This window comes from Barbus barbus, assembly GCF_936440315.1.
Source record: "Barbus barbus genome assembly, chromosome: 22".
Classification (NCBI taxonomy): Eukaryota; Metazoa; Chordata; class Actinopteri; order Cypriniformes; family Cyprinidae; genus Barbus; species Barbus barbus.
The window spans coordinates 25,332,168-25,347,338 of NC_136750.1; the positions used below are offsets into that span (position 1 = coordinate 25,332,168).

A 15,171-nucleotide genomic window follows, 5' to 3' on the forward strand; every position below is an offset into this window, starting at 1 on the left:
AAACATTAAATCAAATAGAATAACTCTTTATGCACCTTGTAAATGTTTAGTACACACTTGTAGAAACACTTACTTCAAATTCATCTTTCCATTGATGCTCCATTTGGAAATTCTCTGCTGCAGTTGCCAAAGTCTATAAAAAGATCAAGAGAAAGTAAATCATTTTAATTAGTTTAAGCACTGCATCAAAGTATCTGTGATCATGATCAAAGCAACTCTGATAATGAGATAGTAAATCAAATGTAAAGCAACATTATATAGCCCTACTGGATATATATAGTTTAGTTTTTTTCCATCACAATTAAAAAAAAAAAAAGACTAAATGTGTGGCTATACACAGACCTTAATCAACAACTGGACCGAACAAATGAACTGCAAATGGAGATAGATACTAGTCATATAACATAGAAAGAAACTAATATTGAAGTGCTGTTGTTACAAAACTCAAGACATCATCTCTAAATGCTCATTAAGAAGAAACAAAACAATTCTGTTCCAGCAGCCTTGGTTCTTGCCCAAAAGGTGACACCAAACAAACATGTGGGCAAGAGGTCTGACAGGACGGTGGGTTCTGTTTAAGAAAAGGGCATAAGAGAACAGAATAGAACGAAACATTCAGGTCTTTGTTCTGTCGCCCGGAGCTCTCTGCAGCTCAACCCCCGCAACACACACAGTCTGAGAGTCTTCCCTGAAGGAAACGCTACTGTAACATGGTGTGACATTTCCAGAACAAAGACGAGGATTCATGAGTTCTCACTCTTTGACACACAATATTTCAGAATATATGTTGGGATTTTTACAACTCGGACAGAACAGGATGAATTCTGGCGCTGTTGTCAGTTACACACGACCATGGTTAACCTAAATCAGCAAATGTATAACTCAAGAGAAAAAATATCATTTTCAGTGCTGTGCAGAATATATGGAATTTTACATTCGACTACATTCTTCAGCAGCAAACAAAACACATTTTTCTATATAATGTAGCATGACAAAATCACTTACAATAGTGTTTAATATTACATTCTCCAGCCCTGCTAGCTATGGTAATAATCAATCTAGTATGTCATGCTGAATTGCTAGAATAATTCTATTCAAAAAGTTCCCCCCCAAAAAAACACTAACAGATTCATAAATTTTTCAGTCGGTTATTTAAACTAGCATATTTTCTGCTCAGTTGTATTTAGTGTAAAAATATCTAAGTTCACTGCTTTTAGTAGTAAGTCTGACTGTTTTTTTTTTAGCTATTTTAAATAATGAGCAGCTTGTACGGTTTCACAGATTCTAACCCAAATTCGACCCATGCCGAAAAATCAGCAGATCAATTAAACCAGGTATATCCAACATATCTGTAGCAAATTCTTTCCTTCCTGTAATTTAGTTTAACATTTCCATTTCCCCCCTCTTCTTTCATACTTACAAGTAAACAGGCCATGTTGGGGCAAAATAGATAAAGGTGGCCAAAAAATAAAAATAAATCAATAAAACCTTTTATTCATTTAAAACAAACAAAAAAAAAAATAATAAATAAATAAATAAATAAAATCAGTTGTTTAAATAAACAAATAAATAAAATATGTTGTTTATTTTAAATACATAAAAATATATATTTAAATTTTTTTTAAACTAAAATACAAGTATTAATTTATTTTTAAACAAAAATAAAAACTATTTATTTACTCTAAGTAAATTAATACAAATTATACAATTAAATTAAATAAAACAAATTAAATTCATTATTTTAAATAAATTAATTAATTTACAGTCAATTTTTGCTTTAACACCACTATATGTAAACGTCCTACTTCTATTTTTATTTTTTATTCTGTTTATGAATACTGAACAAGTGTCAACATGTAAACACAGACAGTCATATGCTAATATACATGGTTGTGATATTACAATTTGTAAACCAAATGTTTCTGCAACTTAGTTTCAATAAAATGGTCTAGTTAGACAAGGGAGGAAGCTTCGGATTGTGAACTTTAAAGAGCCTGTCTACATAATACATCAAACTCTTATTTTAAAAGAGCAAAGAAAATGATATGACAAGAAGATGGAATCATATGAGCCTTATTCGCTTTAAAGGTCTCCTGTTTGGGGTTTAGCTAAAGCTGATGTTCAGTAATGTGAGCTTCCCAACCCAGCATTTGCCTTAAATAAACAGGTCCATCAAACCTCAAAACCTGCCAACCAACACAGAGATCACCAGATACTCTCTCAATAAAGCCACCATTGCTCGGAAATCCAACCCTTTATCTAGAACATAGTACTGTATAATTGTGCAATGCCCCACTTCTGAACCCCAAAAAGTTGTGTAATTTTGTAAGATGGCAAATCTGGGCGCGTAAGGTGGGAGCTAACGACTGCACTTCAGATTCAACTCGCTCCAGTCTGCAACACCTCTCACAGTTTCACAAAAACTTTTACAACAATGACACCCATCATCGAAAAAAAAAAAAAAAAAAGAATGCACGTCAACCCTTCTATCCAGACACTATGGATGGTGTTCTTATAAACAGACGGGCACTCGCGCACATTATTAGACACTCCAGAGCTGGAAGTCTGGGCTGAGATCCAGCAGTCTCTGCACCTCCTCTGCACAGTCTGGGAGAAACTAAAAATACACTGTTTCACACTCCAGCACGTACACATTTACACATGCGCCCAGCGCTTGTTAAGCAGGATATGTAAGACTGCGTTCAGACTAACCTTACTCCTAAAATATGGCAACAAAATCAGAGAAATGCAAAACAGCAAGTCACTCGTCCTCGTGCAAACACACTACAATTATAACACACCGTAAGCGTGGCAAACAAGTCGATATATATCTACATGGCATCGACGGCATGCTGCTGCCATAACAACCGTTTCCAGGAGAGACTCATTAGTGGCCTGTGGTCATTAGAGGTCCTCAAGGAGTAAAGGTTCATGGGGTTCATAATGGAAACTAAGACTGAAGTATTTCTGCTGCTCATTATAGAGAATAATCAATTATGTACAATAGAGATAATGAAAGACGAAGGGTGAGAGTTTTATTCATTCAGATGTTTCCTGGCAAAAAGCAAAGGCAGGCAAAGGTTGAGAGTTGAACTGATGTGAACTCTTAATTTCTGCAGTCTCTCAGGAAGAAGACATCATCTTCAGATGACACCTAGGCTATGTAACGGGGAAAAAAACCACAGGAGACACCCATTACTGCAGGTAACACGCAAACGCTATTTACAAGTGACATCAATACAAGAAGGGGGGAAGGGAGAAAAGAAAGAAAAAAGAAAAAGAAAAGAGAGAAAAATATCAAAAAAGAGAAAAAAAGGAAAAAAGAAAGAAAAAAACAAAAAGGAAAAAGATAAAAGAAAAAAGAAAAGAAAGCGAAAAGAACAAACAAAAAGAAAAGAAAAAACTGAAGGAAACGAGAAAAAAAAGAAAAGAAAAGAAAAGAAAAGTAAAAAGAAGGGAAAGAAATGAAAGGAAAAAGAGAAACAAAAAGGAAAAAAAGAAACAAAAAAGAATAAAGAAAAAAAAAAGAGAAACAAAAAGGAAAAGGAAAGAAAGAAAAAAGAAAAGGAAACAAAAAGAAAAGAAACAAGAAAAGAAAAGAAAAGAAAACACTGCAAAAAATGCTTTTCTTACTTAGATTGTGTGTCTTGTTTCCAGCCAAAATATCTAAAAATTCTTAAATCAAGAAAGAATTTCTAGACAAATAAATTAAATTTTTACAATTAAATTTTTTTTTTTGGTTTAAATCTATTTTGAAAATGTAATTTATTCCAGAAATGACAAAGCTGAATTTCAGCAGCCATATCCCTGTCTTCAGTGTCACACGAGCCTTCAGAAATCAATTTATGCTCTGCTATTAAATATTTATTATTATAAGATCATTTTGTCTTGCATCTGAAAATAATTTGTAGCATATGATTTAAGACATCAATGGTTGAAACAGTCCAGAAAACATACATCATGCAGCAGTACTGTAAGATTTCTAATCAAGCAGTGAATGCATCACCCATTAAAAGTTGTTCAACTAAATGGAATCACTTTAGGTCAGAGGCGGACTTGATTCAACAGGCGGACCAAACTTTTCATGACAACCGCTCTAGTGACGCAAAGGCAATAAAGTGGCACAAAGTGTTACAAGAACTAATGCGTTACGTAAATCATGACCTTTGTGTGTAGGTGTGTTGAGAACTGACAGTCCCAGTAATAAACTACAGCCGGGTTTGCTTGTTCATCCGCTGCTACTTCACTCGCCTCCAATTCATCAAGCTGATTACAGTAAGAACAGTGGAGTATACGTCAATACCCTCACAGGAGGTCCATCAATACCTTTACTCCACTTTAATCTCACCAAACCGGAGAGAGAGAGAGAGGAGGAAAAAAAGTGGAGCAAAAGAAAAAAACATTTAATTATAGACTGGTTAGTGTCAAAAAATGCTCACTGGAATAACTTGAGAATCTCATATTAAAAACTGCATGCATACAATGCCCTGATAGGATAACAATCTGTGAAAATGTTATTATATGTATGGAACATTTGTGTTATAAATATGAATGATACCTCAAATCATGTCATAATTTATTCACCCTCAAGTTGTTTCCAAACTTTTATGAGTTTCATCCTTCAAAAAGATGATGTTTTGAAGAATGTGGGTAATTAAACCTAATTAAAGAATGTGGGTAATTAAATAAATTAAATATGGAAAAAAATACTATGGAAGTCATTGGGGACTAGAAACTGTTTGGTTACCCACATTCTTCAAAACATCTTATTTGATGCTTAGTACGGTGGCCGAGAGAGCTCAACGCGCTGCAACTTCAGAAAACACATGCAAATAGAAAAAGCACCAGCAAATCAAGAAAACATCTTCATCAATTTGACAGCATGTGCTGCAAATGCTCACAATACAACCAAATGAAGAATTGTATTTGCAGCGTGTTTCTTTGTTGTGAGCATTTGTAGCGCATGTGTTGTCAAGTTGATGAAGTTGTTTTCTTAATTTGTAGATGTTTTTCTATTTGCAATGCCTTTATTTGTTTGTGTTGTGAGCATTTGTAGAGCGTGTGTTGTCAAGTTGTTTTCTTAATTTGCAGGAGTTTTTTCAATTTGCAGCTCATTGAGCTCTCTCGGCCACCATAGCTTAGCAGAAGAATGAAATTCATACAGGTTTGAAACAACTTGAGGGTGAGCAAAAGATGACAGAATAAATTTTTGGGTGAACTATCCCTTTAAGTAGAGGTGTGATGTTAGACTGGTTATGGTTTCCAATTGGAAGATGATAAAAGAGGTGAAAAATCCCTCTGACTTGCATTGAAGGAGGGACCTGAGCCATGTCTAGAGACCAGAATATCAAAGACTTGAGGGTAGACTCTTTTAACTTGAGCCAGTAAGTAACCACCCTGAACACCCTAGCAACAGCATAGCAACACACTAACAACCACTGAGAGCACCTTAGCAACCACCCGCAAATCACCCTTGAAAGCAGCAAGTTTTGTTTACAGTCTTCTTCTGAAGAATTTAATTAAATTCTCTCTTTTTTTGGAGTATTTGGTTTCCTGTCTTTGAAGTCTTTTAAAAATGGTCACGTATGAAACTAGACATGCATTTCAAAAAGACAACACCAGCGCATGCAGGGCAGAAAAACTATAGGGTAACTTTGTAGGTATAAGGAGAATTAAAAACTTCTAAGTAAACCTAAATATAGATGAAAGATGAAGTAATTTGTATAAATATACATTAGGCTACTTGGGTAAACAAAAAGCAATTTAGTATGCAAATATTATAACAACAGCATCATCATCAGCAATTAGACTTTAAAATGAAATGACATTTCATAAATGTCAATCAGAAATGTTCAATCTTTCATATTTGAACCAAAATGTGTTTTTCAGTGCTAATACCAATATCTCGATAGCAGGGCAGAAGGTGATTTCAAAAAACGTCAAAAACATCAATTTATAAAGATCTTTCACTTGAAATCTTTGAAATTTTGAAATCTTAAATATAATAATAAAGTCTAAATATTAATAAAAGTTTCACAAAAATTACATTTTCAAAGCCCTATGGAAATACTATTTGTTTATTTATCTTCAAATACATTTTTATTTGAATCAAATTATGTGTGTTCCAATAATTTTCTGGATTCCATTTGAATGATTTCATTAATTTTAATAATCAAAAGCATCTCTGATTATTTGATTTTATAAAAATATATATATATATATTTTTTTTTTCAAGATATACAGTGTTGTGTATTTACATTTTTCTGGTAAAAAAAATAAAATAAAATAAATAATAATAATACAAATCTGGTAAGAAATGTATATGTTAAATATTCCTTTAAAAAATTATGTTTTAATAAAAATACTAAATAATTTAGTTAATAATAATTTATAATAAATAATTTAATAGAAAGAAAGAAAGAAAGAAAGAAAGAAAGAAAGAAAGAAAGAAAGAAAGAAAGAAAGAAAGAAAGAAAGAAAGAAAGAAAGAAATGTTGCCTTGGCAAAGAAATAAAATTAGTTGAAGTACTACAATTACTAAATTTACTAAAATGACTAAATAACCAAAGTAATAAATTACTAGAATAAAATAAAAACACATAATTATTAGAAATGAAAATAAGCACTGAAAATATAAAAGCTAATTTCAAAATATTACCGAACACTATAATAGTTTAAAGAATACTAAAATAACTCTTGTAGGGTTAAACTAACACAGGGGATGTAATGATTCATTTACTTGGCCGATATATCTGTCTATTTCTTTTAAGTTATCGCACAACTAAGATTAATCTTCAGAGTTTGAGTACATTAAATGGTAAATTACTTGCAAAAAAAAAAATAAAAATGAAAGTAGAAAAAGAATCAAAGAAACACTACCAACGGGGAATAACAAGCCTTTCAAACGTGTTTGTCCCAAACTTGTTTGATCTTTCCTCATGCTAAAACAGAGACGGCTAACTCGGGTCCTGTCCGTTTGGAATAAAGGGATTTTGACGGGACTGTAAACCACAGCATCGCATAAAGGTGAAACAAATACATCTCTGAATGAGTGGTGAGTGAGAGAGAGGGAACTCACTGCTGCTATAATATCACTCCCATCAATCCTGGATTATTCTAGCCATGAAAACGCAAGACAAAAGAACAAATGACACTCAGAGGCCTGAGCTCACATGGGCACATACATCTTTTTCGCAATTCGCATTAAGCCTCTCATTTGCTTCCAGAAAGCAAAGCTACCTGCTGTACAAACACTCTGCGCAACTGGCAGCCTCATTTATTCTGCACGGATCCCGAAAACCAGCAACAAAGACGATGCTTTCTCATCAGCTCATCCCGATAAGATGCTCGGGAAACAATCTAAAATTCACCTTCCTGTCACCTGAATGCACTCCGGTGACCTTACAGTACAGTTGGTCCATTATTCCAGGACAAAGGCCCAGACAGACTGTGAAGTGACACAGGCTATAAACTAAGCAAGGCCGGAGGTATATTGCTTTCTAATGGGAGACTTTGGCTGAGCGTCGTCATTGAGTTATGGCAGTTGGTCATAAATCCTGTTTGGTGCTGCTCTCCTGGGCAGTGGCGAGCTTCATAAATGATTCAAGATCTGATGTGTGCGTCTATTCACAGATGAAGATGTCCTCTGCCCAGTGGTGATGGACTGCAGTGGCAAACCCCCACACTAATATGGAGCGCTGCCATGCCTGGGCAGACGTTTAGGCAATGACATTCAAGTGTAATTATTTGCAATAAAGTCAGTTAGGTGATGGAAAACGAAAACTCATAAATAAACAACACAAACTATAATACAATATTTTTATTTAAATATATAATAATATTAATAATATGCTATTATTATTATAAAAAAAGGCATTAGTGATTGTTTAATAAAATTATTATTATCATTATTATTATTATTATTATTATTTGTTGTAGTAGTAGTAGTGCTAATTGTTGTTGTTTTATTAGTTATTAATAATTATTTGTTATAATACAATATTATTATTATTATTATTACTAATAATATTAAAATACATTGATAAAATACATAATAATAATCAATAACTATGACTATAAGTAAAAACTTGCTAAATTAAGAAAATGAATAAATACATAAATAAATAACAGAAAATTGCTTCAGTTGGTACATTTTTTATTTTTAAATGGTATTATTATTATTATTATTGTAAAAATGCTTTATTGTTTTTGTTTAATTAAACTTGGTAAATACAATTATTATTATTATTATTATTATTATTACTAGTACCAATTGTTATTTTATTAGTTTGTATTAATAACTTTTTAGTTATAATAGAAAATGATTCTTATTTATAATAATAATAATAATTATTATTATTATTATTATAAACAATATTGTTTTCATTAATACTAATGAAGATTATAATGATAATCAATAACTATAACTATCAGTAAAAACATTTGCTAAATTAAGATTTTAAATAAAATAAATCAATAAATACATAAAGGACAGAAACTTAGTTTGCACATTTTTAAACAATGCTGGATTTAGTCATTCATCTTAAAAGTCTGAATTCAATTAGTCTAAAAAGAAAAAAACAAATACACATTTGTTTTGTTATTTAAACTGACAAAAACTAAATTGAAAATAAAATGAAAATAATAATAATAATAATAATAAAACAAATCCGTAAACTCTCCTCAGAACACTTCATAGCAACACCCTGGCAACCACACAGACAGCACAATACCATTGCATCAGTCTGAATAACTTTTCTATGTCATTTTATCATGTTAATTTAATAAGACTGCTTTTTGAAGTCTTATATGGATTCTGTATGCATGCTGGATTACAATTGGGCGAAAGCAGCACGAGAAAAACAATGTTACAATAGGATTATACACTACTGTCAACAAAAAAAATTATTTACAAATTGCAAATGGGATATTCAAATAACCTGGCAATCCAGAGACGGCGGGTGATTATGGTGATGGAAGCCCGTAGAAAGGTGTCTTTAATAATGCGATTCTCCCCAGGGATATTCAGGCTGACAACAATGCTGCATTCATGACTGGATCTCAACACTGCTTTTCCTTTCCCCCAGAGGAGCTCAGAGGAACGATCCAATTACCTCTGCACATTACATCTGGTTCCATTATTTAAGGGGCATAATCGTTAAACACGGCAGCCAGCATTAAGTAGATGGTTTAGTGGGACGCCTGATTGGAGAAACCCCTTGGCCAATAATAACACAGACATGGCAAACGTGCAATTCAGGTCAGAAAGCTCAGTGCAATTTGACCAAACCACCTTTTTCATTTTCCATTTTCAAGTTTATTCACTTTTTGAAAGTGTCTGGCTAACAGGTTATATCATACTATTAAGCAATTTTTAGGTTGATACTTTATCAAACTACCTTGTAGTATAAGTTTGTTACTGTAAAATAAAGCTTTCTTTCTTTTTTACGATGCTTTTCACAATTAACTACAAATCAGATTTTTTTTAAATCATAACAAATCCAAATTTTCAAACACATAATATTCATCGGGCCACGTGGTTGAGAAAAGTTTTTTTTTTTCAGAAGTTGTAAATAAAGATTATTGGAGTATATTGTACAAGTTTCAGTCTTTCTCCATCAAAATTTCATGCTTAATTCAATGTGCTATTTGCTTACAAATTTCTAGTCAATTAAATAATAAAAAATTAATAATAATACAAATAATAATTACAAAGTGAATTACTTTTTTTTTCAGTGATTAGGAACCATGAACCAACAATGAATGACACTTATAAAGCATTTATTAATAATTTATTAATAGGTGTGTTACTCTACTTACCCTAAGTTTCTCATATTTAAGAACGTATCTGTATTTTATTATTATTATTATTATTATTATTATTTATGATCCAGTAATTTGCAGGTAATTTGTTTGATTGCAATTGTTTGGCAATAATTAGTGTCTTGGACCTGGGGAACCATTGGGGGATTTATTAATATCAATAATTTGAATTATAATAATTAAATTACCATTAATGCAAGTTGAACAAATATGATTTGCCAATGTACAGGTGCATATTTATACATTAACAAACTTAGATAAATATCTGTTTCTTTGTTAGTTCATGGAACCAAATGAATTAATTAATGTTAACAGAAACTAAATTATTGTAAAGTGTCAACATATTATTAAACCAAAGACATCATGGCCCACATTTCACAATCCAATTAAATCCTGATTGAACAAGTTCTACCTTACATTATTTGAGGTGGGGAACACATTATTGGAAGTTCAGTGTGTTTTAAATGCTACATTACATTGTCTGTAATGTTAAAATAATACTAAATTGTACAACACCAGTTCTGTTGTGGTTTTTATGTCACGATTGACACTAAAAGTTCACAAAAAATACTGTTTCAAAGACACACAATTCATGCTTTTCATTTTCTGAAAAGTTTCCCGGGAGCTATACAGTGCACAGTTCATTTCCCAAGCTCTCAATGCCATGCAGCGTAATCGTATCTGTTCTGTGATATTCGGTGAGAAGCGTTTGATGCATATGGATGTAGAGGCGCTCAGACAGCTGTGACTCGGTAGCAAACAGAGTGTGCCGAGCATCCATCACTCTTGCCCTGCCCTCATCAGCGGGCCTCTGGCTACCTTCACACACACATGCCGTTATCGACAGCCCCTCGCTAATGAAGAAGCCGATAGGCTAGAGCAAAGAGACAGATACGTCCCTCGAGTCCAACTCGCCTGAAAATCAATGAGCCATTTACAACAGCCTGCATCCTGTGACACCACACACCAATTTACAACCAGGGATATTAAGCCATGTAAAACTGGAAATAAAACAAAAAATAAATAAATAAAACAACAGTCAGATGTTGATTTAACCTTTGGCAATATTCAACTATTAATGCAGGGAAAAGGAAATAGACCTGCTGTGATTTGGAAGAAGAATGGAAAAATATATAAAGTTTGATTTAGTGAACATAAAAAGAGAATGAAATATAATAAGACATAATGTTCATAATCAGTATAATAAACAACCTAGACTAATAAAATAAACATTGTCAAATAAAAAATAAATAATCAAATAAATACTCAATCAAACATATACACACTCATATATCCTTAAAAATAGGTCTATTTATTTGAGGAGCAAGACGGATACTTTAAATTATTTTTTTTTATATCATGCCTCATTGGCAAACGGTTTTTAGTTTCTTGTTGAAAACATAAACCTCTTTAAATTTAATTAATATTTTAATAAGACTATACTGATTTAAAAAAAAGAAATTAGGTTTAATGTAGTGAATGAAAATGACAAGTGAATAAAATCTCTTTAATATCTTAATGCTTTTTCCTGAAGGTAAATCTAGAAAAACTGCCCCCTAAGAAAAACGCCACCTACCAAATAAATAAATACAAGTTAGAGAAAAAGTCAGTCTGCAAAAGTCAGAGATTTGAATATAAACAATTATCATTATAAACCAAATAATGTGTGCTCATGTGAGCCACATTAATTTTATAAAGCCATCCTCATTCTGTCTATCAAGAATTGTCTATATTTTCTCAATAATTTTATGACATCATTTCATCCTTGGTATCTATGAGTACATCCAACCATGCATCAGGACGAGAACAGAAGGGGCTGAGATGTCAAACGAATAAGAATCACAGAAAAAAAGACAGAACGGGTGTCGGCGGTTCAGACTCCTGACAGCATGTGTCTCAAGTGAAGCAGGCCGAGAATGCAAAGCATCCAATTTGGTGCCTTGGCCAATAGTGGCGAATCTGGGAGTATTAGAGTAGAGGATTTATGGGGCTGTCTGTGGCCTAACTGAGCTCTAGGGATAGATTCCCTCTTTCCAGTGACCTTTCACAAAGGCCAGCACACACTGGTGGGGACAATAAAGATGAGCCACCACCGATGGTTATACTCTGTGATGCGACTGTGTACTCATTTATCTCATGATGGCAAAACACCACACACACGACCACCCACACACTCTCACTCAGACACAACACTATAATTACAGCTCAGACAAATCATGACAAAGTGACCCCAATACAGAATATCACAGTCCATTCAATGATTGCTACAGAGGGATCATTTAAATAATTGAATAGCAAGCATTAAAAGTGAAGTGTGTGATTTTTACAATGAAATAAATTGTGATATAATTTCTCCCATCGCGATATTATGTGCAGAGACGACTATACTGTAAGCCATTTATACTAACCTCCCTGAAAAGTGTAAACGGTGGATATTTACAGTCATTTTGTCATACAGACAATTAAAATCTACCAAACAATGACATTATTATGAGCTTGCCAGCTTCCAATTGGTCTTAGTTCAATTGCATTCATTTGCGTAATTGATTCCCAATGTGCAGTTGTTCAAAAGCGTTTAAAAGTTTGGGTTGCCAAGATTTGTCTCTTATGCTCACCAAGGCTGCATGCATTTGATATATATATATATATATATATGTGTGTGTGTGTGTGTGTGTGTGTGTGTGTGTGTGTGTGTGTGTGTATATATATAATCATGCTTTTCATTGAAAGATGCTAAACATAATTAAGCAATAGTTAATAATCAAGTATTATTAACATAATAATTCATAAGTATTAAGTTAATAATTAATTATTACATTTTGAATAGTTCTGAATTTCTCCAATTCTTGGATGAATCATTCATCTGCATTTTTAAGTAATCATTCATGCAAGTTCAGTGCAACCAGTTTAGAAATTTTGCAGAAAAATGCAAAAAAAAAAGAGCTGCAAGAGCTGTCCAAACCTCCCAAAATAACAAAAAAAGTCATACTATTTTATTAAATAATCTTCTCCCATATAAAAATCACATTAATATCCATATGTAAATTAGAATATAACACATGAGTTGTTCCCTTTCACACATTCCCTTTCACTGCATGGAAAAGAGCAGTGTGAATATTTCCTTTTTTGTGACCTTTGAAAGAAAGAAAGCAATGCAGTTTGGAAAAACATGAGGGTGAGTGAATGATAGCAATTTTAATTTTTGCATGAACTGTTAAGTTGTGATAGGAACACACACACACACATCCACACACCATCTTTAAATCACTGTTAGCATGCAGATAGCAGTTTGAAATCCTTTACACAAGCAACATTCCTTCCATAAACAGCATAAATTAGCATTCCAAGCTTGATAACATGTCAATTAAATGAGAATCTGAGCTGTGAATTAACAACTCCATTAGAGAACGAAGAAAAATAACCAACAAAATATAACGCAGATGTCACTGAGCCGTCTGGGCTTATTAAAAATCCTCTGTACACAGCGTGCTTTGATATGAAACTGCTGGTCTCTTGCACAGACATCAGAACGTGATTGTTTCAAGACAACCCCATCTGCCTGTAGAACACATTTCACCGAGCTGTTCCACGTTATGTCGCGCTATGCTGCGTTATAGCATCCTGTGCAGTTCTAGACTGCATTCCGTGTCAGCCTGTGCTTTGAAAAGCACTGTGTGGCTCCGAAGGTTGATTACGTGTGTCTAATGCGAGTGAAAGTTCCTCTGGGCCGCTCTCGTTTGATGTGAGGATATTCACAGGAGGACGAAAGGCAGCATCTGCTCCAGACACACAGATTCAGTAATCAAGCACACTCATTACAAGCCACACACACACAAACACAAAGATGCAAGCTGATGTCCCACACACTCGCACGTGCACATAAGATGAAACACCAATAAACCGAGACACGATATGACTTCTGTATATAACGCCAATGAAAATAGAGCCAATGACACCAGATAAGTGGCGTCTGATAGACGTTAGATTACATAACCAATATCGCAGTCTGGCAGATATGTGTGAAAATGTCCAGATTTATGTTGGAGAGCACACATATGCAGTGTTTGATGGATATTTTCTCATCTTGAGCTCTCCTAAGCAAGAAAAATATGATCACATAATTCTATTGTTTCTTCTAGAAACCAATTAGACTGACAGGAGATCAAACGGAGTCTAAAAAAAAACTTTCATACATCTCCTCTAGAGTTTTAGAAGATATCTAAATGTCACAGATTTATCTACAATCAGAAAAGTCAATCAAAAGTCATCATAAATATTTCAATTTGAACTTTTTTTTTTAACTCAATGCTCCAAACATCCAGAAATTATTAATACCAACATTCATTTTACATACCCTAAAAATAAAATATGTTTTTGTTTGGAGTGGGTAGGATTTTTATTTTTTATAAAAGAAATTAGGCTACTTTTACACTTGCATTAAATTGATTGTAAATGAGAGTAAAGGCAATTATAATATTGCAAAATATTTAAAATAGATGCTGTTTTTCAAACTTTGTTCAAAGTATGATAAGAAATATTTTTTAAAGCACCAGATCAGCATATTAGAATGATTTCTGTAGGATCATGTGACACTGAAGAGTGGCGTAATGATGCTGAAAATTCCACTTTTCCTTCATAGGAATGAATTACATTTTAAAATCTGTTCAAATATAAAACAGCTATTTTAAATTGTAATTATATTTCTGTATTTTACATTATTTTTGATCAAATAAATGCAGTTGTATTAAACATAAGACATATCTTTCAAAAAAAAAAACCCTAAACCGTTGAATGTGTATCTGAGAATGACCAACATGAAATGGCATTTGCAACCCACATTACCTCCAATTTTCACCATCCTATCAACTGCAAAAGTAAGTCCTTCCCTACTTTTGTTTTTCTCATTGAATATGGGAGCATTTCAATACTTAATTTTTTTTTTGTATTCATTGGTTAACATTATCCAATAAGTTATGTCAGCCGAAAAAGTTGTTTCAGAGGCAGAGCAAAATTTTACTTTGATAAAGATCACAAAAACATTTTTTTTTTGTTCATTTAGAATAATGCACCCTGTTGAATTATGCACAATAAGATCAGGAACATGTACCAAAAAAAGTAACCCCCCCAAACATCAATTTTGATTTCATGCTGACTTTAAGTCTTCCAAGAAGAAAGAGCAACCTTTGAGCAATAAAAGTCTCCTCTGGGGTGGACTTCATGCCATTTGTCTATCCGAAAGGACATATTTTGCCTGGAGGTGAGCGATCCCAATTTGAAACGGTGTCAGAAGGATCACACTTTAGCTGTGCTTAATGATCTGACATAGCAGAGAACAGGCAGTATGGGATG

General features: G+C 33.0%; 1 protein-coding gene across 1 annotated transcript in view; it reads right to left on the reverse strand.

Annotated features, from left to right (window-relative positions):
- LOC306888000 (voltage-dependent calcium channel subunit alpha-2/delta-1-like) overlaps positions 1–15,171 on the reverse strand; it is a gene marked incomplete at its 3' end in the record, with an annotated part of 117,334 nt that overhangs the window by 84,300 nt on the left and 17,863 nt on the right. Inside the window, exon 4 of the mRNA XM_079446085.1 lies at positions 74–133. Coding sequence (XP_079302211.1) covers positions 74–133 — 60 coding nt within the window. The remainder of the gene's footprint in view (positions 1–73; positions 134–15,171) is intronic.